Below are 23,996 nucleotides of genomic sequence, written 5' to 3'. Positions count from 1 at the left end.
TGATCAGTTGATTCCACTGTATGGAATTTAAAAACTGTCTGAGACCACTGTAGCACCTTTACGAAAGCAAAAACCCTTCCCACATCAGTACACCATGATCACTGTCACCTAGTGGTTACTTTATCTGCATATTCTTAATGCATGAATAATCACTGCTGATAAATGAGATCAAGTGTATTACTCTCTCTGGTTGCCCCTCGAACACGTTGCTGTTAAAAACAATCCTCCAATAAATCCACAAAATTCTTGCTAGCGTGCGAGTGACCAACTTATAAATTTCAGTCAATAACTGTAAAGTTAAAATCCCCCATTAAAAGACATTCTGATTTACTGGCCCACTATTTCTCTGCACAACTATTTGTTGTACTCATCAGCATCATTAGGCATATAACAACTCCTCCTCTCATTTTCCCTTTCCCAGTGTTTACACCAAACTGACTCAACATTGCACTGTCCACCCATGTCAACTGGAAACACTTCGTTACATTTTATGTGTTTCTTACCTAACAGCATAACCACCCCTCCTACCTTCCTACCCTCTCTATCTTTTCTGTACACATTGTACTCCCCAAATTCCAATTCTGCACTGCTTATATCTGTGTGACACCATGTCTCTGATATCCCTACAATATCTGCCTTTGATGCTTTGATCAGCACTTCAAATTCATCAAATTTATTTACTATACTTCTATCATTGGTGTACATGCAAGTATACATGCACCTTTTCCTAAAGTCCTCAGCAACTTGCTCTCTAGGCTGCTGCACATTACAAAAGAAGCAGTGCAACAACTGCTTTCGCCTCTGCCTGCGGCTACTGTTAATCTTTTAGTCTGTGAATCCCCCCCCCCCAAGCTAGCAGTTTTCCAACACACCTAACACTGCCTCGATAGCATCAGCAAATATTCTTGCATCCTTTCTATTTAAGTGTATCCCATCCTTTGCTGTTAGCAAGCACAGACCACGCTGAAAAAAATTCTGCCCTATGCACGATCTCTCTAGGGATAAATTTACTGACAAGGCTCTCATCATATAGTCCCTCCTATCATGTCTGGGACAGTTGCAGACACTTTCAAATTTACCCCTAACTCGTGACTTTTTTTCAGCATTGACCCATGGCAAAATCAGTAACTATAGCAAAATTATATTTCCTCTTGGTAATCTGAAAATAAAATTTACTGCGTTTTCAATACAGCTAATTCACCAAGTGCATTCCATTAAAGAACTTTTTTTTTTTTAGGAAACAGACCTATTAATGCACTATATTATTTGCATCATCTGATTTCATAATCTCCAAGATGAGTTTAGTGGGGAAAGATCAAGGTGTGCTTAAAGATATGATACTGGACCACTTCAACAGGAATGGTAATCTTAGTGGATCGCAGCATGGATTCATAAAAGGCAAACCTACATGCCAATTTAGTTGATTATAACAGTCATAAAAGTTAGATACAATAAAACAAGTTCAACATTATTTACCTTGACTTCAGTACAGCTTTTTATACAATTCCTCCGGAAAGGCCATTATATAAACTTGAGCAAACGAGGATTAGTGATAAGATCCTTCATTGGATTACAGGGATGACTAAAATATAGGAGACAGAGAGTAGTCATAAATGTAAATTCCTCAGGGTGGACTAGTGTGGCAAGTGGAATCCCTCAAGAATAACCACTGGAGGCTACCACTGTTTCTAATCTTCCTTGATGACATTTAAAGGTCAGAAGGGTGGTTAATGACCATTCTGTTCCAAAATAACTTAGATCAGTTGCACACATGGTCTGAAAAATTGCAACTGAAATTTAATGCTTATAAATGTAATGTTTTGCACCCATGGAACAGAAGTCCAGGAATTACTTCTGATAAGGGGGGGAGGAGAAGAGTTAAAAGTGATTCAGGATCAAAAAGACTTAGGGATTATGATACAATTAGATATGAAATTTGCCGTTCCTGTTTGATATATAGGACTTTTGCAAAAAGGATGGCATTGTTCTTTTATATAAAACAATGGCAGATAAAACCAAATTCAGAATACTGTTTGGGTTAGGAGGTTACACCTGAAGGAAAAACAGGCTTCTAGAAATGTTTCAGAGAAGAACAATCAGATTAGCAAGGCATAATAATTGATTCCATATGAAAAATGGCTTAAGCGTGGACTATAAATCTGATCACGAATTGAAGTCACATCCCCTTCAGATGACTTGGCAGGACTCGACTGAGGTATACAAGATGCTGAAGGGAATCAGTAAAATAAATGAAAAAAGTATATGTTCACTGGTAGGAGAAACAAGAACTAGCATTCACAAATATAACTCAGGGTGCAACAGAAGGCTGGATCTCATTTACTTTCACGCAGCAAGCTGTAAATCACTGGAATAATTTGCCTGCCACAGTACTTAAGGTAGAGAGTTTAGTAAAGCTCAAAGCAGATCAGGGTAATAACTTTTTGGCAAGGGGAAGTGAGTGATTGACAATTTTTCTGCTGTTTTTTGACAGATACAGAAAAAGCCTGCTTCTTTGCATCATTTAGCCATTACAATACTAATACCATCTCTTAATAAAAGGCTTCAATTTTTTTTATGTTAAAAAGAAAAATCGCTTGTTGAACAATGTAATATGATATTTCTATTTATTCCTCTGATGTGGAGTGATCTATATTAAAGTATGTACAAATGATACTCTAATGCATTAGGGCTTAAAGCCTCAAGCTGCAAAAGAGATTAGACTATGTGTATTTTAGTGCAATTGCATCATTTATACACAGCTAAATACAAATTAGCAAAATTTGCAATAGCGGCATCGTTTAAGTTAGGCATCAGGAATCTCTCATATTGTGAAGATATACTTCACAACTGTTTTGCCATCATTACATCACTTGGGTACCTACCCACCCACCAAAGAAGGGCCAAATAGCCCTGAAATGGTGCCGTCTGGGTGGTGGTATCCACTGAGAATAAGTAACCACAGTCTTCTCCTTTGGGTGAAGCGTTACTTATTCGAAATAATGCAATGTCATGGCAACTCGTCGTGAAAGTATTCACAATATGAGATGTAACTTAAACGATGCCGCTATTGCAAATTTTGCTCATTTATATTTAGCTGTGTATAAATGATGCAATTGCACTAAAATAAACATAGTACAAATGATACTTAAAACTTTCTATTCCAATAACAAAGACCAAAATCAAATCTATTTTTTTGTAAAAAAATTTCAAATAGTCTTATAGTTTTTTTTTTTTTTTTTGTCCACTAAGTTAAAAGTTAGTCAGTCCCATGAAAAAATAAAAACTTACTACTACAATAAATAAAAATTAAAAACTTACTATGACAATAAATAAGTTAGTAAAATAATCAAATAACCAAGTGGTTTTTGCATCTAGCATAAACAGAAAAAAAGATAGTGGAAATTTCACACGGAAGAGAATAAATTGCAAAATATTTATTTCAGATAGACAAACAATACCTCTGCTGCTCTTGATGCAAATGCTAAAAGTGCTCGGGGTCTGTAGTCAACAGCACTTGTAACCGGATTTGATAACAAATTCAGTTTTTCTAGACAAGGAAGCGATCCTAAATGAGCTATGTCATTTAACGATGTAATTTTGTTGTGACTAAGGTCAAGATTTACTAAGGAATACAGTTTTGAAAGTCCTGTAAAGAAAAGAAAACATTACTGACTCTCTAATTATGCTTTTAATAATGATAAATTTAATAGTTGTAAATATAAAATTATTAGTGTGTTAGTAAGGAAAGTGAGGAAAAGGAAACATAATGCTCTGATAATATTAAAAGAACTGGTTCCTTCCTTACAATACAACTGGCTCATTACAACAAAGAAAGGTTTAGGCTTTTGTCTGTAATGCTCATCCTTGGTTATACTTTGTTGTTACTCTTGCTGAGATTTTACTTCCTAAAATAGTTTCAAAAGCTACCATTTCTAATCTTTTTCTGAAGATGAAAAAGTGACAACCTCATGGTAGGAGTAACAATCAGCTATAGCTCTGAACTTTAATATTTTATGTTAGTTAAATGATTTTTGGTGTTTTGGTTTTTTAGGTGCACGAGCAGCTAAGGCTATAATGCACCATATTTAAAGGAAGAAAATTCCTTTAAATATAATCTTATCATCAAATATCTAAATTATATGGGCTGTACTTACAATTAATTCACCCAAACAATTTTTCAATTAAATCTTTAAAAGGTTAGATTAAAAAATATATATATATATATATGTCGTGTAAATTTCAACCACAGAAACTTATGGTCCTTATCCCAAACAAAGTGGTGATGTATGCATTATACATCTCATAATACCAGCTTTCTGAAAGAAACAGAAATGTGACAATTTTTATTTAACATTAGTAATGTTATTTCTCTTTCAAAGAATGTCCAGTTCTGCAAACATACTTTGTTAAAAAAAATAACATTACAGTAAAGGAACACACACACACACACACACACACACACACACACACACACACACACACACACACACACACACACACACACACACACACACACACACACACACACACAAAATACAGGGGGGGAAATCCCCTTATGTTTTTCCTTTCAATCTGGGTGACTCCCTCTCCCCAAAATTATAGATATGCAACAATAGGTATTTTGTACATTTTCTTGTATATATATATTCTTTAACAATTTAACATAAACTTAACTAGATATATATCTCAGTTGAGATATATTCACTGCTCTTCATTAATAGTAAGACAAGGTACCAAATACATGCTCAAAGTGGAAGTCCTCTTAACAAACTCACCAGATTAACTAATACTTCCCCTTCCCTCTTCAACACACACACTATCTGATACCCTTGTTAGACTGTAGTATGCTATAGACACTGGTCCGGTATGTTCGAAGCTAGTGCAGTATGTCACCCCCCCACCAGTTGAATTGTATTGGGTTGTATGTTTTTCAAGAAGTCAGTTGTTTGTTCCAAACTGTGTTTGCACCAGTAAAATTATTTATTATTGTAAGTACAGTGTATAATTGAATTAAATATTACATAACTTAATGAAATATGGGTGAGATAAAAAAAGAGAGCTGTTATGTCTCTGAGGTTAGCCTGTGCGGACATTGCTCCTTAAAGCTCTTCAAACAGAGAAGTTTTTCCTGATTTATTTTCTGCTTTATTAGTTTAAATTGTCATATTAACTTATTTTCTAGAGTAGCTTTATATTCCTAGTTACGATACTTAGTTTAAAGTTTAACTTAGACAGAGATTTTGTAGATATTACTTAGTATCGGTAACGGTATCAAATCCACGTGTCACAAACCAATTTTTTTTTTAACCAAATTTAGCCGATTTATTAACCAACTGTTATATCAAATTATCTTCTATAAGTAGATTATAGACCTAGTCAGGATCCTTAGTTTATTCTAAATTGAGATAGCGAGATTTGGAAGCTAATCAATACTTATGAGTCCATAGAAATACCGTTCGTGAATTCCCGCCATTTTTACACGATAGCATAAGCTTAGTGTCGTATAGTGCATAATATAATATTGTCAATTAATCAGTAAATCTATTAATCTTGATAAACTTTATTGTCAATTAAATTGTATTTTTAACTATATATATATATATATATATATATATATATAACGACTTAATCGTAACAAATAATTAATACATAACTATAGTGGTACACGTGATACGGAAGTTGTATAAAGGGAACTCGTAGAAAACACTAGATACCGAAAAAATATATATATAACATAACTGTTTTGGGATATAACTTAAGGATTTAATTTTTGTTTTGAATTTTATTGAATTAAATCGGAATCATGACTCTGACCAGAGCAGCAAAGCAAAAGGCTCAAGCTAATGGGAGTGCTGTGGTTCAGGGGAGAACTGAGGGGGGCAGTTGCCCTCTGAATCACAGTCTATTAAAATGCACTGTTTGCTTGATGTTTGCGGAGCAGTCGGGTACGGGACATGATATTGCCAAGGGGGATGTCTTTGTGTGTGCACGATGTAAGGAGTGCAAGGAAATCAGGCGACAACTCAGCGTTGTTATGGGCCTTTATGAGAGCTTGAAGGACAGGGTGGATGCCCTCGAAGGAAATAAATTGAGGGGCCCATCAAGCTCTCAGCTGCCCACATCAACGCCAGAGCTTGCACTTGGTCATCAGGCAACACAGAAGCAGCCCCCTAGGCAGAATGCGCTGGTCCCACAGGAACTAGTAGTTGTTGGTGACTCTATTGTCAGGGAAACGGGGAACATACTTTGTAAAAAGGATAGGTGGAATAGGACTGTGGTATGTCTGCCAGGGGCAAAGGTTGATGACGTTGTAGAGCGGATATCATCTTTTAAGGGCACAAAAGGTGATATAGTTGTACACGTTGGCACTAATGATATTAAGAGTAGGAGACCGGCGGAATTACTTAGCAAGTACAGGTCACTGTTGAAAAAAAGCCGTGAATTAGGGTTGAACTTGAAAGTGTCTGCAATTCTGCCCAGACACGATAGGAGGGAGTATATGATGAGAGCCTTGTCGATCAATTCGGCCCTGGAGGGATTGTGCAAGGCTCAAGGGGTAGAATTTTTTTCAGCCTGGACTGTACTTGTTAACAGGAGAGATTGCTTCTACAGGGATGGGATACACTTAAATAGAAAGGGTGCAAGAATTTTTGCTGATGCTGTCGAGGCAGTGTTAGGTGGGTCGGAAAACTGCTAGTTGGGGGGGATACAAGGACTAATAGATTAACAGTAGCCAGTGGCAGAGGTGGAAGTGATTCTTGCACTGCTTCTATTGAAATGAGCAGAAGTCTGAAAAACAAGATGCAGGATATTTCAGAGACTGCTGGTAGTCATTGCGGTACAAGTAAACACATGGGTTGTGTTAGGGTAGCTAAGAATAGAAACAGGTGCAGGTATACTTGCGTGTACACCAATGCTAGGAGTTTAGTAAATAAATTTGATGAATTTGAGGTATTGCTCAAAACATCAAAGGCAGATATTGTTGGGATATCAGAGACGTGGTGTCACACAGATATAAGTAATGCGGAACTGGAATTTGGGGAATACAATGTGTATAGAAAGGATAGACAGGACAGGAGGGGAGGAGGGGTTATGCTATTAATTAAGAAACACATAAAGTCCAAGGAAGTGAAGCCAGTCGACATCGATGGACAGGGCAGTGTCGAGTCAGTTTGGTGTGACATAAGCATAGGGAAATCAAAATTGAGAGTAGGAGTGTGCTATAGGCCTAATGACTCTGATGAGTATAATAAGATATTGTACAGGGAAATAGAGTGGGCCAGTAAATCAGAGAGTCTTATAATGGGGGACTTTAATTTCCCAGATATTGACTGGAATTTGTGGGTTGGTCACTCGCACACTAGCAAGGCTTTTGTGGATTTATTGGATGATTGTTTTCTACATCAGCATGTTCGTGAGGCAACAAGAGGGAGCAATACTCTTGATCTGATTATCAGTAGTGATTCTTCATGCATTAAGAACCTGCAGATAAATGAACCACTAGGTGGCAGTGATCACAGTGTGTTGAAGTGGGATTTACTCAAGGAGGTAACTACCATCAGAGGTAAAGGGAAGGGTTTTTGTTTTCGTAAAGGCGACTATGATGGTCTGAGACAGTATTTAAATTCTATACAGTGGGACCAACTGATGATGTTACCAACAGCAAACTCAAAATGGGAAGCATTCAAGGAACTAATCTTGGAGGCTACCAGGCTTTACATACCAACTAAGAAATATTGTTCAAGGTTTAGGCCTAAATGGTTGTCAGATGAACTAATGAGACATGTGGCAGAGAAGAAAAATGCATGGGATACATACAAATTAATGGGTGACATGGAAGCCTATGATAGATATAAGTTGGTCTGTAACCAAGTCACAAAGGAGATTAGGCAGGCAAAGGCAGACTATGAAAAATCCTTGGCAAAGGATGCAAAGAAAAACAGAAAAGAGTTCTTTACATACTTGAACTCGAAAAGGAAAGGGATGAATCAGATTGGTCCACTGGATATTGATGGTTCAACAGTTGAGGATCCTGCTCAGGTGGCTAACAATCTAAACGAGTATTTTGCATCTACATTCACGCATGAGGAGTTATTCAGGAAGGAGAATGATGTAGGTAAAGTAAACATTGGCAGTGAGCTGGATGATTTTGTAATAACTGAGAGGAAAGTGGAGGAGAGATTGTTGAGGATAAACATAAAAAAGGCACCTGGGGTGGATGGGATCTATCCAGTTATATTAAAGGAGGCAGCAAAGGAAATATGCAAACCCCTAGCAATAATTATGAGAGCTTCTTTGGACTCAGGGGAGGTACCCATAGACTGGAGATGTGCAAATGTAACCCCAATTCACAAAGGAGGATCAAAGGCTGACACAAGTAATTATAGACCTGTTAGTTTAACTTCTGTTCCAGGTAAATTAATGGAGGCACTGGTTAAAGAAGCACTGCAGGATCATCTAGACAAGAATTCAGTTATAGCTCAGACGCAGCATGGTTTTGTTAAGGGCAGGTCTTGCCTGACCAATTTGATTGGATATTATGATGTAGTCACAAAAGAACTGGATGCAGGGAATAACTTTGATATTATATATTTGGATCTTAGAAAGGCTTTTGATACTGTTGCACATGGAAGACTGCTGCACAAATTGGAGCAATGTGGCATTGGAGGCAAATTGCTGCTATGGATAAGGGGATGGTTGAGTGGCAGAAGACAGAGAGTGGTAATCAATGGACACTGCTCAACGTGGACTAATGTTATTAGTGGAGTTCCTCAAGGTTCAGTGTTGGGTCCGTTGTTGTTTTCGGTGTTTATGAATGATATTGATGATGGGATATCAAGTTTAATGTCCAAGTTTGCAGATGATACAAAGGTTGGCAGGGTCGTTAAGGACAATACTGACGCTATGCTGCTGCAACAGGATCTGGAAAGGTTGAACAGATGGGCTGAGAGGTGGCAAATGAGGTTTAACATCGACAAATGTAAAGTGCTGCATATGGGAAACAGTAACCCCAGATCAACGTATCAACTCTGCGGTACTACACTGACAGTGGTGGAGAATGAAAAGGACCTGGGGGTAATTGTGCAGGCAGATATGAAGTTCTCTGAGCAGTGCAGACGAGCTGCAAGAGTAGCTCATGGTGTCTTGTCAATGATATACAGGAATTTTTCTAGCAGGGATAAGGAGGTGATTATTCCCTTGTATAAGGCAATGGTAAGGCCACATGTTGAGTACTGTATACAGGTCTGGAGGCCTCATTTCAAGAAGGATGTAGAGCTGCTGGAACGGGTACAGAGAAGGGCAACAAGATTAGTAAATGGAACAAAGGGTTGCTCTTACGAAGAAAGGCTTAAGTTTTGCAAATTACAGAGTTTGGAGACTAGGCACCGGCGAGGTGATCTGATAGAGGTGTATAAGGCTTTGAATGGTTTGAGCATGCTCAATGCCAATGGGATTCTTCATCTTTCTCAGAATAATCACCTCAGAGGGCATAAATTCAAATTGAGGAAGGACGGATGTCGGATAGATGTGCGGAAATTTGCCTTTGGCCAGCGGGTGGTTGGTTGGTGGAACCGACTTCCATCACTTGTTGTTGAAGTTGATAGCCTAAACAAATTTAAAGCTCAACTGGACAGGTATTTCGAACGAACGGAGGGGTGAAATGGGAGTGGTTTTTTTTTTTTTTGGCTGATGCTGAATAAGCTTGCTTTCTTGCATCATATGCCTCTGCTAATGCTAATGCTAATGCTAAAAACTAAGTTGGATGCTTTGGAAAGAGTTGACAAAGGTAATTCTCTAAAAAAAAAATACTTTTGAATTAGGTGTGGATGAGATAACTGTAAAAGGTTAGGAAAACAATTATAAAACATCTAGATGAATTTTCACTCGGATTGTTTCACAAGGATTGGATATTAAGTTCTAGCTCCACCTTAAGAAACCAAAATTGGAAACAGTAGACTACGGCTGTGGTTTATGCAAGAAAGAACACAGAACTCCAATCAGTGGACCTATTAAAAAATGTTTTGGTCTTCCATCAAATGAATGATGGTGCAGAAAATTGTTGAGTGAGTGACAGATGGCTTGGATGTTAGAAAAAATTTCATAGTATTTATTCATGTATTGAGTATTTTTGGGGAGAGATCATTCACTGATCAGCTTGCTGCTCAAAAATTTACAGATTTAAGGTCATTTATCAACAAAGAAAAACTGATTGGGGAAAGACTACAATATCGACAAAACAGTTGTAAATTATACGATGTTACCTGCAAAAATGATGGCAAAAAAAGCAAGGCCTGCAGCACTGGAATACAAAAAAATCCAAAGAGAGAATTGTAGTAGCTGTTTGAAGTAATGCAAGTAGATCTCACAAATTGCTGATTTTTGTTGTTGGAGTTTCATAGCAAGTGCTGGATGGCTCAGACATTAGAAAAAATTAAATTATATTCATGTATGTAGTATTAGCAGAGAGATTATCCACTGATCAGCCTACTGCTCAAAAATTTATTGAAAGTTTAAGGTCATTTATCAACATAAAAAAATTGGAGAAAAACTCTAAATATGGACAAAACAGGTATAATTATAAAATGTTACCTACAAACATGATGGCAAAAAAACAGAGCCTGCCTCACCTTCAGGACACAAAAAGTTGAAAGAGTGAGAGAGAAAAAAAATCACAGTAGCCACCTGCAGAAATGCAATGGGAACTCACAAATTGATGCTTTTTTGCTGTTAGTAAATCCTAATCCCAGAGCTTTTAAAATATATACATCAGTCATCTTTACCAGTTTATGACCACTCACAAAAATCAGCATAGATGGATTCTGCATTATTCAAAGAATTTTTTTTTTTTTTTTTTCAAGAATTTATACATTCTGTAAAGAAACAGGTGAAGAAAATAAATGCATTTAAAAAGGCTATTCTTTTTCTGGATAATGCTTCTTGTGTGGATAATGCTTCTTCAATTCTCCAATTCTGGATAATGCTGCCTTCTTCAAGTGTCTGTCGTGAAGAACCCAAAAAATGGGGCCATCAAGACCATGCTTTTAATATTGAATGTAACATCCCTGATCCAGCTTATGGATCAAGGGGTTCTAGAATGTCTAAAGAGACAACATAGGCAAATGTTTTTGAGTTCAATTTTGCAAAAAAACTGAATATATGAATACAGTTTTTATAGAATCATTAAGAGTCATCAATACCATAGATGTGTTTATAATATAGCACTAGCAAGAAAAAAAATTCCAAGTACAACGTACTAAATTTTGGAGAAAATTTTATTTGGTCCAAGGTTGATAATGCTAACAAGTTTCTGTACTACAAGATGATAATGAAGAACATAAAGTTTATTAATTGATTTCAGGCAAACTGAAAGTTCCAAAGGGTTATAGCAAGAATACATAACAATAGATTCAACAATGTTTTTAACAAATCACCACCAATTTGTTACAATATTAAATTATGGATGATGCTTAAAAGATCCACCCATGTTTGTATTCTCTACTAATATATTTTATGTTCACAGTCATGATCAATAGCAAATTTACAATACAAATGAGGAACTGTGACTTTTGAAAATAAAAACGGGTGTTTTTTATTTTCAAAAGTTTTTATTTCAATCTGCATTCTTAAAATAAGGTGGCCAATCAGATTAATTATAGGAACTGCTTCTTTGAAACTCCCATTTCCAGTTTTATAAAACCAAATTTACAATGCACAGTGGGAAAGGGAGTAATATTTTTATGTCAATCTGAATGCCATTTTGAAAGAAGACTGAAACAGGCAGGCAGAACGTAGGCTCCGTTAGTTTTCTGCCCATTCATTAACATAATCCACATACTTTCAAAATAGTCCATTCATTTATGATAACATAGTAGTTGTCTGTTTATGTAATAATGATGGATAATTATATGGAAGAATTCCTAAGCTTAAATTAACCCTCCAGTGTCACGTCAATATTTTTTTCATAAAACAGAAAAAGAAATTACATTTTATAATCTTAAAATTGGCAAAAAATAATTCGAAATTGTTAATTTTTTGCTGACAGCTTTATTTTTACTCTATTGTGAAGAAAGCTGTGAAAAATCCATTTTTTATATAGAAAACATATATTTGTAATTAATTTTTTTAAAATATCCCTTCAGCATGCTTTAGACACGTGCTTTGCCTGTTTTTTATTGCCACTCACATTTAAGTGTTAACGTTTTTATGTGGAGAATACGCTACTAACTGCGAGTATAAAACGTCTAAAATGAAAAGCCAATATGCTTCAAGAATTGGTTACAAGCCAGATGCTATAGTAAAACATAAAGCAGGAGCAAGTAAACAGCTGGAGGCTCTGTAAAATGTGAAGCCAGTAAGCTTCAATAATTGAATGTGAAAGATGATGCTAATTTTAAATTCTTGTTTTACAATAATTATTAAGAATAGGTTTAATAGACTCCAATTTTTATAGTTAAACTTCTTAATAATAAAACTATTAATGATGTACATCGAAAGTCAACCAACTAATGAAGGAAAACTATAATTTACACCATCACTACAATAGATATTTTAAGTTTTTAAATTTTATTATTTTGGTGGTACAGGTCGACCATCACTAATCCAGTACCACCGCTAATTCGGACATAATTTCCGCAAACGTAATTTCAAATTTCCCGAGTCGGCGCACCAACCTGCCGCTACTGTTTTGGTGGCGTTGGTTGCAACATCAGCTGTTGGCACGAAATCGTAAACACCAGCAAGTGTTTATTATAACCTGCTCACATTTAGCCCCAGCCATGGTTCCAATGCATAAAGGAAGTGCCTCTTGTGGTGTAAAGCGCAAACCCCATACATTGTCCATAACAGATAAAGTTGAACTTCTGAAAAAACTAGACAGTGGTGTGTGTGAGAAGTTTAACTCTGCTTAATCGTAAATTCCAGCAATATCTCTCAGTTCCTCTTATTTTAGTAATTTTCTTTTAGCCATTCCTTTTTAGATTTTTTTTTTACAACACACTTGTACAAACTTGCGGAAAAACACAACACAATATGATGGATAATACAGCGCGCTAATGAACTTGTTTTCACAAAATCTCTGACAACACTGACAAACTTATTGCGATGTTTGAGAGTTTATTTTATCGCAATTAGTTTTATTGCTCCGCGCGTGAAAAGAACTAATCACAAACGACCTTCATATGTATGCCGTAATAGCATCACACGTATGGGACCAACATGGCTTCTCAAGAAATAAAGTAATCTACTGGGCCACATATATGCGACATAAAAAAATACTCTTTTTTTTTTTTGATATTTTAAGCGAAAAAACGACAACACTGACATTACAATATTTATTTTAGAATTACTAATCAAATTACAGTAATACCCCGAAGTTACGCGATAGGTGGGTTCGACGAAAATCGCGTAAGTCGGGGTACAACTTTGCATATAAATACATATAAATTTTGCTTAATTGGGAACAAGGACTAAAAAAAACACTAGTTTAGAAGAAAAATATTAATAAAATTGCAGTTCTTTATACATATTAATACAAAATATGTATTAAAAAAACAAATGACTTACGTTAAAAAGTTATTTCGATGTCGATGGCTTCATAAAATCTAACAAATTCGTCTGACGACACAGCGCGTTCTTTTTTTCAAGCAGAATTTCTTCGTAGAAAGCTAATAATTTTTTTATTCCTTGCTTTGTAGCTATAACGCGTTCTTCGTTGGAGTCTATGTTTTCTAAAATTTTTAAGCCCTTTACAATTGAGCCCTTTTCAATTTTCAACCTCTCAAGTTTGCAATTGTCATGTGCTTTTCGCCGTTGCTTCATTTAGGCCTGTAGCATGTGCAATATCACATGGTCTTTCATTTCGCTCAAAGTGTTTCACAATTTCATATTTTTTCTTTATCGACAGAGGCGGACTGGCCATAAGCCTTACCGGGGAAACCTCGGTGGGCCAGTGTGATTTTGGCCATAAACCATAGTATGAGGCCACTATAAATTTTCCCGGGTAAGAATTTTTGATCCAGTCCGCCTCTGTTTATCGATAATTGCTTTTCGTTTTCTCTCTGAATCTGCAGTGTCTTCACCAGGACGATTCCTTTTCACACCTTTTAATTAAGTATTTTACTCATTTTTAGGGAATAAAGCACAATTACAAAACGAGGAGGCACGCTTGATACGCATAAACAAAGCTGCGCGCATGTAGCAACTGAATAAACAACACCATAAAGGCAGAGATACACTATTAACACCTCACATTTCTAGGGGTTACTACCATAAAACAATAAAAATCCAGTTGCGTTTCTGCTAGTGAAATCTGTTATAAACTGGTAGTAAACTCGATCTAATTGCATTTGCGATTATACCGATAGCTGGAATTGTGTTGGTTTTTACGTTATTATGGTGAAATGTGTTTCCCCTTCACTGATATAAAAAACATAAAAGCAGCAAAGTTGAATTTTGTTCATCTTTCGCTCTCATTCTCCGCCGTCGCACCGTATATCGATAACATACGAAAAACGACCTTGAAGATAGTGGGCGGCAGCGTTGCCAAACGAAAAAATCAAGAACCGCGTAACTCCGAGTTCGCGTAAATCGGGGTATTACTGTATTTGCTAAATATTTTTTGTCCTCTGGGGAATTTTTTTTCTCGCTTGGCAGTCAACGTGTTAAAGGTTTTTTTTTTTTAGGAGCATTAGCAACTAAGACCATATTGCTCTGGTGATATGTGGTGGTCATTCCCCGACCTTTTTGCATCCTCCATATTTGATGGCTCACGGGCTCGAATGCCGGTCTAATCAAGAAGCGTGTGCTACGCACTGCTGCTCCCGCCCACCTGGCTACGGAGGTGCCTGTGTTAAAGGTAGGATGAGGTGGTTAGCTGTTGGGTAAACTGTATGTGCTAAAATAACCACCGGTAATCCGGCACCCCACAGGTCCCAATTCTGCTGGATTAGTAATGGTCGACCTGTATTTCTGTAGTGAACAAGCCTTTTAGCAGGAAAGTTGAAAATAATCAAAACACCAGAACAAAAATGTGCCAAGCAGACAGTTAAAAATCATAATCTATACTGTTCATAATCTCAAAATAAAAGATTTTAAAATTAGAAACTCTTACCTTGTAATGATTCAATAGAGTTTCCATTCAAAAGCAGAGCTTTAATGTTTCCCAGTCGGGTATGAAGTGCTTCTAAGTAGCCAATTTTATTATGAGCCAAGTTCAAAATTTCGAGGCTTGGCAAAGATTCTAGATTTTCCACTTCTCTGATGCAATTATGACTAAGATCTAGATGGCTGACTGCATATAACAATTTCTAAACAAGCAAAAAAAGTGTTACTTGAGAAAAATTCTAGATAATCAAACAATTATTACATATGCATCAAGGACATTTTACTTACTTCATTAATCGATATAATGTTATAGAAAAGGTCAAGGCACTGTAATTGAGTCTCTATTTGCATATGTTCTTTGACTGGTTTCCTGGATGAAAAATCAGTTTCCTAAAGATAAAACTTCAAGATTGACTTACTTGCCCATGATATGGAAAAAAGTCAGTAAAAATTCTTCCTGCCTTGACAAGATTTGAGCCCAGACTTTTCTCACATGGTGTTAGAGAATGGGGATCATAGCCACTGTGCTAACCATGACTGTCCATTTTAAATCTAACTTGGAAATAAAATGAAAAACTGATTGCAAAAATGAAATCAGCTTTTCAATTATGATCATTTACTCTGCACATTACCATTAAAACATTTAGTACACTCAATGGAAAGTAATACAAATGTAAAAGTAACATTACAGTAGCTATGTAATCTTGCTATATAAATTCAAATTTTATAGTGGAAAATCTTTTAATTATACTTTTATATATACATATATAAATATAAGAAAAATATTAATCTTCTTTAATCCTTTCATGAGCCAGTTTTCTGAAATGCGGGTTTTGGGAAAGTGAGTTCCTAACAGCAGTGAGCTCTGTGGAGTGTTTTCTTTTTCATAGAATTTTGAAATTTTGCAAAAATGAAAATTTTGCAAATAAACATTTTTAAATATTAATATTTTGAGTTCACTGCCCAACACTAGAGTAAAATTATTGTAAAAAAAAAAAAAAAATCCAACTAAAATTTAAAAAAAAATTCAAAATTTTTTTTGATGTAATACTATCCTTTACAATTTATATATCACTTGATTTGAATTCCAGAGAATTTCTTCAATTGTTGCTTTGTTAAATTTTCAAATGTATTTTTATGTTACCATCTATTATAAACTTGTTTGGAAATAGAAACAAACATAAAAGTTGGCAACATATACGGTAGCCCTTGATTTACGTATGGGTTAGGTTCCTGGGGGGACAGGTGCAAATGGAACCCTTTATATAATGGAGTCAATCGGAAATCACAGGGTTAGGTTCCGGGCACCAAAAATTTTACCTACCACTTTGCATCGATTGTTTTATTTTATTAGCATTTTTTATAGTTGTAGTAATAGTCGATGGAGGCATATTCATAGCCCTACACACATTAGGGCGGCTTTCATCAGATTCTATTCTCCGAATATTGCACTAGGATTCAATGAACTACTTTTACCAGACATGGCATGTCTTCATTCTATTAAATTAAAAACTTTATTAACACGACTGGAAAAAACTGCACACAGCTATCACTATTATTATTATTTAATTTATTAATAGCACAATTAATAAAAAAATGTTAGCATAATAAATTTCCAACACATAAACAAATAGTGTAAACAATAACCAACTGAATGTTTCACCGCATGGACTTTTACCACCCGCATCCACGAGTGGCTACTTTGAGGGAGGGAATCTTTCTAATCTCTGATACGAAGGCGCTAATTGCTGATTGGCTCAGATTGTCCTAAATCACATGAACAGTGCATGATACATAGCACAATATGATGCCGATAAATTTTGTCTGACGATTTTAAACTTTCAATTTATAAAAAAATTGCAAAAATAAATAAATAAAATGCCGTTGTGGTTAGTGACTGGCGCTATTGCTAACTGCCGCAAATTGGACCAGTGCAAAATGAGGGCTACCTGTACTAGAAAAATTTCAAAGAACACGAGGAATTCTTTAGGGAAAGGAATGCCAAAAGTTTATCGAACTCTAACAAGGAGACAAATGATTCTGTCATAACTTAAAGAAAAGTGGAGGAGAAATTGTTGAAGATGGACATAAAAAGGGCACCCGGGGTGAATGGAATCTATCCAATTATATTCAGAGAGGCAGCAAAAGAGGTAAGCAAACCCTTAGCCATAATTATGAGAGCAACTTTGGATTCAGGGGAGGTTCCTATGGACTGGAGATGTGCAAATGTATCCCCAATTCACAAAGGGGGATAAAAAAAAGCAACAGGAGTAATTACAGACCTGTTAGCTTAGCATCTGTTCCAGGGAAAATAATGGAATCGCTGGTTAAAGAAGTAATGGAGGGCCACCTAGATAGGCATGAAATTATATTGCAATCACATTGTGAATTTGTTAAGGGGCGGTCTTGTTTAATCAATCTGACAAGTTACTATGATGCATTGACCAAGGAATTGGATGCAAAAAAAAAAAAAAAATTTCACACACACCATATACTTGGATTTCAGGAAGGCTTTTGATACTGTTGCATATGACTGCTGTACAAACTGGAGCAATGATGCATTAAGGGCAAGTTACTGCTATGGATAAAGGGATGGTTACGTGGAAGAAGACAGAGTAGTTATCAATGGCACTGGTCTTCATGTACTAATGTTATTAGTGGAGTTCCCCAGGGGTTCAGTACTGGGTCCATTGTTTTCAATATTTATCAATGACACTGATGAAGGTATATCAAGCTTAATGTCTGAGTTTGCAGATGATAGTTGGTTGGCAGAGTGGTTAATGACAGTCATCAGGGTGAGCTACTGCAACAAGATCTGGGATAATTGAGTCAATGGGCTGAGAAATGGCAATTGAAGTTTAACATTTACAAATGTAAGGTATATGGGTAGCAGTAAACCCAGAGTAACTTATCAACTGTGTGGTACTACACTCAGGTTAGTGTATAACGAAAAAGACCTGGGGGTAATTGTGAAGTCAGACATAAAATTCTTTGAGCAGTACAGACATGCTGCCAGGATAGCTCATGGGGTTTGTCAATGATATAAAGAAACTTTGTTAGTAGGAATAAGGCAGTGATTATCTCTTTGTATAAGGCCATAGTTAGGCTGCATCTTGAGTACTGTATACAAGTCTGGAGGCCTCGCTTTAGGAAGAATGTGGAACTGCTGGAATGGGTGCTGAGAAGGGCAACCAGTCTGGTGAAGGGAACAAAAGGATGCTATTACCTAGAAAGGCTTCAGTTCTGCAAATTGCAGCCTCTTAGGACTAGGCACTCGTGGGGAGATCTGATTGAGGTGTTTAAACCTTGAATAGATTGAGTAGTAAGCTGAATGTTAATGGTATTTTTCCACGTGCCCAGACTACACACATCAGGGTACATAAATTCAAGTTTAGGAAGGATGGTTTCAGGGAAGATGTGTGTGGAAGTTTGCCTTCAGCCAATGGGTGGCTGATTGTTGGAACAGGCTTCCATTTGTTGTTGTGGAAGTGGATGGGTTGAATAAATTCAAGGAAGAACTAGACAAATTCTTGGAGGGTACAGATGGGTGAAACGTATAGGTTTTTTTTTGGCTGATGCTATATAAGCTTGCTTTCTTGCATCATTTGACATTACTACTACTACACATTAAGTATAAGTACATTTCATTGTATTTAAAAAAATGGTTATTAAATGCATCTATAGTTTAATATTTTTTGTAGTCCATGGCCTCTACCCCAAATGTAAAAGTGGTACATAACTGAAAAAAAGGTTGGGAAACAAGAATTAAATCAGGGGAGACAAATCAGAGGAATAGGGTAGGGGTGATTTAGTTATATAATCCCACATTTTTCAAAAAAATCCTTGATAATTAGCACAAAATGTGGCTAAGTGCTTTCATATGACAGAAATCAGCTCGCAAAAACTGAAATTTTATTCAGTGAATTCTTTTCATCAAATAATCAAAACTTGAGCATAGTACTACTTATCCACTACCTTACCTGATGGAACAAATTCTTGGGAATGATTCTCTTTGCTGTTAAAGAAAATAATTAACATCATTTTGGTTTTTAATTTTCAGAAACAAAATTTTTATTTACCATGGATCATGCTGAATATATTCAAGCAAGGAGGGATATTTGCATGTTTTGAGTTTGACCAGGTTTTTTTTTTTTTTTTTATCAGTCAAACAGTGCAGAATAAACCTAGCACTGAATTTCCATCAGAATTACACAGATTGTTTCTCTGGTAATGTGAAGTTGTTCTTCTATTATCTGAAGAGTCATTTGATGATCAGACACAATCAATACATGAAATATTTCAATTGTTCCTGAAGTTCAAAGCATTTTAATGTCACATCATTCATCAACTTCAAGATGGAACACCATGGCTATCCCTCTTGGAAACCAATGAAAAATACAAAAGCAGGGTTAGAGCATCATTGTTTTACCAATTTGTATGTTGCAGCCACACTTTCTCCTTCAACTTGAAACAAAACTTAATGTTCAATGTGTTCATCACTTAACATAATGGCAGTGCCTTGACCAACACAACAGCTCAGACATGACTGTATGCAAATAGTCTTGTAGAGGGAAGAAGCCATGTATGTTAGCTGCCACAGCAGAATTTGTGGCCTTTACATGCTTTGACATGAATGCAGTGGATCCAGTCCTAGGATCTAATTGTCAAAACTATATATTACTTTTAGTAATGCTGCACTGGGTGTAGTGTGCACTTTAGCAAGGCCCAAGCACTATTGATATAGCCTGTGAGCACTTCTGGGTTCGACACTCCTCATCTAGTGGTACTGCTGTAATTAATTTAAGTGAAATAAAAACAGAGTGGAAATATGGTATAGCATCCTTTGAATAGAGTTCCTAAATATATTCCTAAAATTAATTCACAAAAAACAAACAAAAAAAAAAAAAAAAAACTTACAATTGCTGGATGAATCCGGGATATAAAATTATGGCTGAAGTTGGCATAAGTAATATACTGCCAGCGTTGCCAACCTGTAGTGCTATCCAATGAAGAGCGGTGAACAATGCCACACAGAAGAATAGTTTCGGCATCTCTTAAAGAACTATGGACAGCAAGAGTAGTCAAAGTCTGTCTCAAAGGTTCTACTTCTTTTAGCCGTTCGTGTAACTCGCAACCTTCTACCTGGAAATGTAAAAAACCTATTTAAAATTCTGATTTCCATAAATAGCAATAACAAATAAGCTATTCAGAAAAATTTATAATCAAAGCAAGGGAAGGAGAAATATGTATTAACTCAATAAAACTAAAGTTTCATCCATGTTATTCAAAAAAAATTTATATTATTCATAATATAAAAAAAAATTAAAGAAATCAGGGATTATCATACTGATGACCATGGCAGTCTTTTAATTAATCCACTGAGAAATGGGATAATTTGCTGGGAACCTATGCCTCACACAGTTCAACTGTGTTGAAAACATACAGAATCAATAATAATGTACTCTCTTTACAATTCAGGAAAAAAGGTTTTCAGCACGTGCAAATAAAAATCTAAATCCAGGATTGTCAACCTTTACCTGCAGAGTGCCACATTATGTTGAAAATGCACTGCATCTCACCTAGGGGCAGGTCCAGAAGCTAATGGAATCAATACCCCTTCTCCACAGATCCACAAGTGGAAAAATTCAAATGTTTTTGCTAACTACATAAAGGAATTATGCCAAGTGCTATTAAAAAAATAAAAACAATTTTATGTTTATACAATAAATTCAATACAAGTTAATGAATAAATGCTCATCCTCACAGGGTCAATGCGAGAAGTTCACCAGTGTCCCTACTTATCTGCACTAAATTAAAGCTAAAAGGCAGTAAATATGAAATGTTAAATAGGATTTCTATCACTCTGAAACCTGATTTAAAATTTCTGGTAATAAAAGTGGCGTTTAAACTGCATGTCAGTGCTTATCAAATTTCCTTGATGCTGTCACTATCTATGTATGTGCAAAAATATTCCAACACTTTATCCTTCTTGTTCCTTATCCTAAGTCGATGATAAATGCAATGGTACACAACTTCCTTTGTTTCAGAATAAAAATATGTAAACAAGAATAAGATGTGCATTTTCAATTTCCAAGCTTGACCAAGAAAATAGGCAAGGCCATTTTCTTGGCCATATTAGTTTTCAAAGAGAAAGAGCATGTCAGAAGAGTTCACTGACCTATTTAAATAGGAAGCATGTAAGGAAATAAATCATAAATTTTTTTATGTATTATTCAATAATTATATGTTAATCAATCAATTATATCAATATATGCAGTGAAAGGAAATCAAGAGTGCAAATAACGACAATATGATGCCAAAATGTGTAGACACCCTTTGGAACATAACATGGCACCCACCACTTTGGAAAGCTCTGATATATGTGTTCCCTGTGACATTATAGCAGTTTTGCCACTTGTCTCATATGGAGAGGTCTGGGTCTGAGTCCTGTCGATGACTGGGGGAATTTCTAATGTCTCTTTAATCAGGGCTGTAGCTGTCTTAGGCAGAGGGAGTAGGGTTTTACCTGTGAATTATTCTGGGTTTTTCAGCCTGCACACAACATGGAAATCATTTGTGGGCATACACTTTTATAGATATAATACATAAATGTAGCAATATGATCTAAGTCACTGATGATCCTAAAACCCAGTAACAATAACTGCTGTATAAGTTCAGCTTCATTTTTGAAAAATTAAAAGCGAGGCTAAATATTTCCTTTCAAACAGGCATCTTCTCGGAATTCTTTAAAATTTCATTTATTGGGTTTGGGGGAGGGAGGTAAATTATAAGTGCCCATCTCAATATTTCAACGGTTTCAAAATTTGTCTAAAATTAATGAAAAAAGAAAAAGAGAATTTTTTTTTGGAAAATACTGTTTCTGTCAGAAAACTTAGTGGATTCATAGAAAACTACAGCACAATGCAGGCAATATTGTTACTAATCTTACATGTCAGCAGCTTAACAACAAAGTATACCACAAAAAAATGCCCGACTCTTATCTCATAAAAAATCTAATGGAAAAAAATGGAAAATGCAGTTTGCTGAGAAACACAATGCTTAAATAGTTAACTGCCTACTAGTCCATGAAATAAAGTGATTTAATTCAAAAACAATTAAATAACAAGTGATATCAAACATGGAGTTCCTCAGGGCTCAGACTTGGGAACACAGTTCCCTGTATGCATAGATTGAATATTGCTTTGTGCACTTACTTTATGCTATTGTGCAGGCTGGTCACAAAATAATAATCGATTATAATCATTAATAATAATGTGTGATTTTTACATGTGATTTGGAAAATAAACAATATAATAACAGATAATTTTATTTATTTATTATTATTTTTTTTTTTTTTATGAAACCCCAAACACGAGAGGTATTAGAACCTATAGTACTTAGTACTATGCATGGGTTGAAGGTTGAGAAGATGAAAGAAGATATTTGTTGACATTGGACTTAAACTTCTGTAGACTGTAATTTTCAGGAAATACATATGAAGGAAGGTTGTTCCAGAAAACGGAAGATCAATGAATAAATGAGATAGAAGAAAAGTTGGTTCTGTGAGTTTGAAGTTGGACAGTAAAAGTATGCTGACTAGTTGTGACATGTGTTCGGACTGCTTTGGAAGAGAGAGTGGGAACTATAGAAGCCAATTCAGAAGAACAGTGCCCATGGAAGTATTTATAGAAAAGGCATGCAGTAGAAACAGAACATCTATGAGACAAAAGGTGGAGACGTGTGTACATGTAAGGGAATATCAGTTCCCTTACAGACCTAGAATATCAGTTCAGCTCCGTCTCGTATCACTAAGAAGAACAAAATCAACTGTAAAGGGCCAGAAATGTATTGGTGTAGTTTGTGTGTATGTTCTGGCCACTTAGCTACCCAGAAGCATCAGTCACCTGGACAGATGATTCTGGGTACTCGTTCACACCACAGGAAGGTGGGCCAGTCCCAGCAAAGCACATACTGTCTCAAGAGACTCTGGCCCACCTAGTGTTGCCAGAAGGTGGGCCAGCTTCCTCTGGGAGCCCATTCCAAAAAAAAGGAGGCAAAAAAAAAAAAAAAAAAAAGAGGAAAAAATAAATGGGGAAAAAATAATAAAAAAACCACCCATGGTGCAATTAGGGGAAAAAAAAATAAAAAAATAAATAATAAGTTTAAATTAGACTGCATGGAGTGGGAACTCAATGCAGAGCACATGAAGAAAAAAAAATTAAATAAATAAAAAAAAAATAAATGATTTAATAAAGAATTAAAAAAAGAGAAAGAAATAATAATAATAAAAATAACAAATGAAATAAATAAATTGGCTGCACTAGAGTGGGAACTCAAAGCAGAGTGTGTGAAAAAATTTTTTTTTTAAATAAATAAAATAAATAATTTAATAAATAAAAAAAAGTAATAAAAAAGAATAAATAAATTCGCTGCGCTAGAGTGGGAACTCAAGGCAGAGCACATGAAGAACAAATTAAATAAATAAAAAATAAATAAAACAAAATGAAAATAAACTAGCTGCACTAGAGTGGGAACTCCAGCAGATCATGTGGGGGGGGGGGAGAAGAAAGAAGGTGGTGGCCTGCAAATATGGATTCCTTAATTCACTGAAGAGGTATTGTTAGGTGCAGTAACAACAATGCAGCTCTGCTTCCTGCGCTCAAAGACTTGGGATGCATAGGATTGGAATGCCTTTAGATTGTCAGGTGTTTGGAGTAGAGGTTCTGGTTGCTGTTCTGAGATACCTGGCACAGCCTGCAGCAGGGTCCTTCTTAAGTCGTCGTACAACCTGCATTTGAAAAGAATGTTTCCAGTTTTCTGGTCTGCTGCACAAACAGTGATCTGTTGGTAGCAACCCCGGTAGATGTAATTTTTCGTTGAGGAATCTGTGTCCT

At 35.8% G+C, this 23,996-nt stretch overlaps 1 protein-coding gene across 1 annotated transcript in view; it reads right to left on the bottom strand.

Annotated features, from left to right (window-relative positions):
- LOC150088916 (uncharacterized) overlaps positions 1 to 23,996 on the bottom strand; it is a 135,205-nt gene that overhangs the window by 45,240 nt on the left and 65,969 nt on the right. Inside the window, exons 7-9 of the mRNA XM_090370358.1 lie at positions 20,020 to 20,244; positions 15,110 to 15,305; positions 3,459 to 3,646 (exon numbers count right to left, since the gene is read on the bottom strand). Of these exons, the coding sequence (XP_090226484.1) occupies positions 3,459 to 3,646; positions 15,110 to 15,305; positions 20,020 to 20,244 (609 nt within the window). The remainder of the gene's footprint in view (positions 1 to 3,458; positions 3,647 to 15,109; positions 15,306 to 20,019; positions 20,245 to 23,996) is intronic.

Source organism: Mastigoproctus giganteus, chromosome 3, assembly GCF_048544385.1.
Source record: "Mastigoproctus giganteus isolate SK-2022 chromosome 3, ASM4854438v1, whole genome shotgun sequence".
Classification (NCBI taxonomy): Eukaryota; Metazoa; Arthropoda; class Arachnida; order Uropygi; family Thelyphonidae; genus Mastigoproctus; species Mastigoproctus giganteus.
This window is presented reverse-complemented; position numbering and strand designations above follow the sequence as displayed.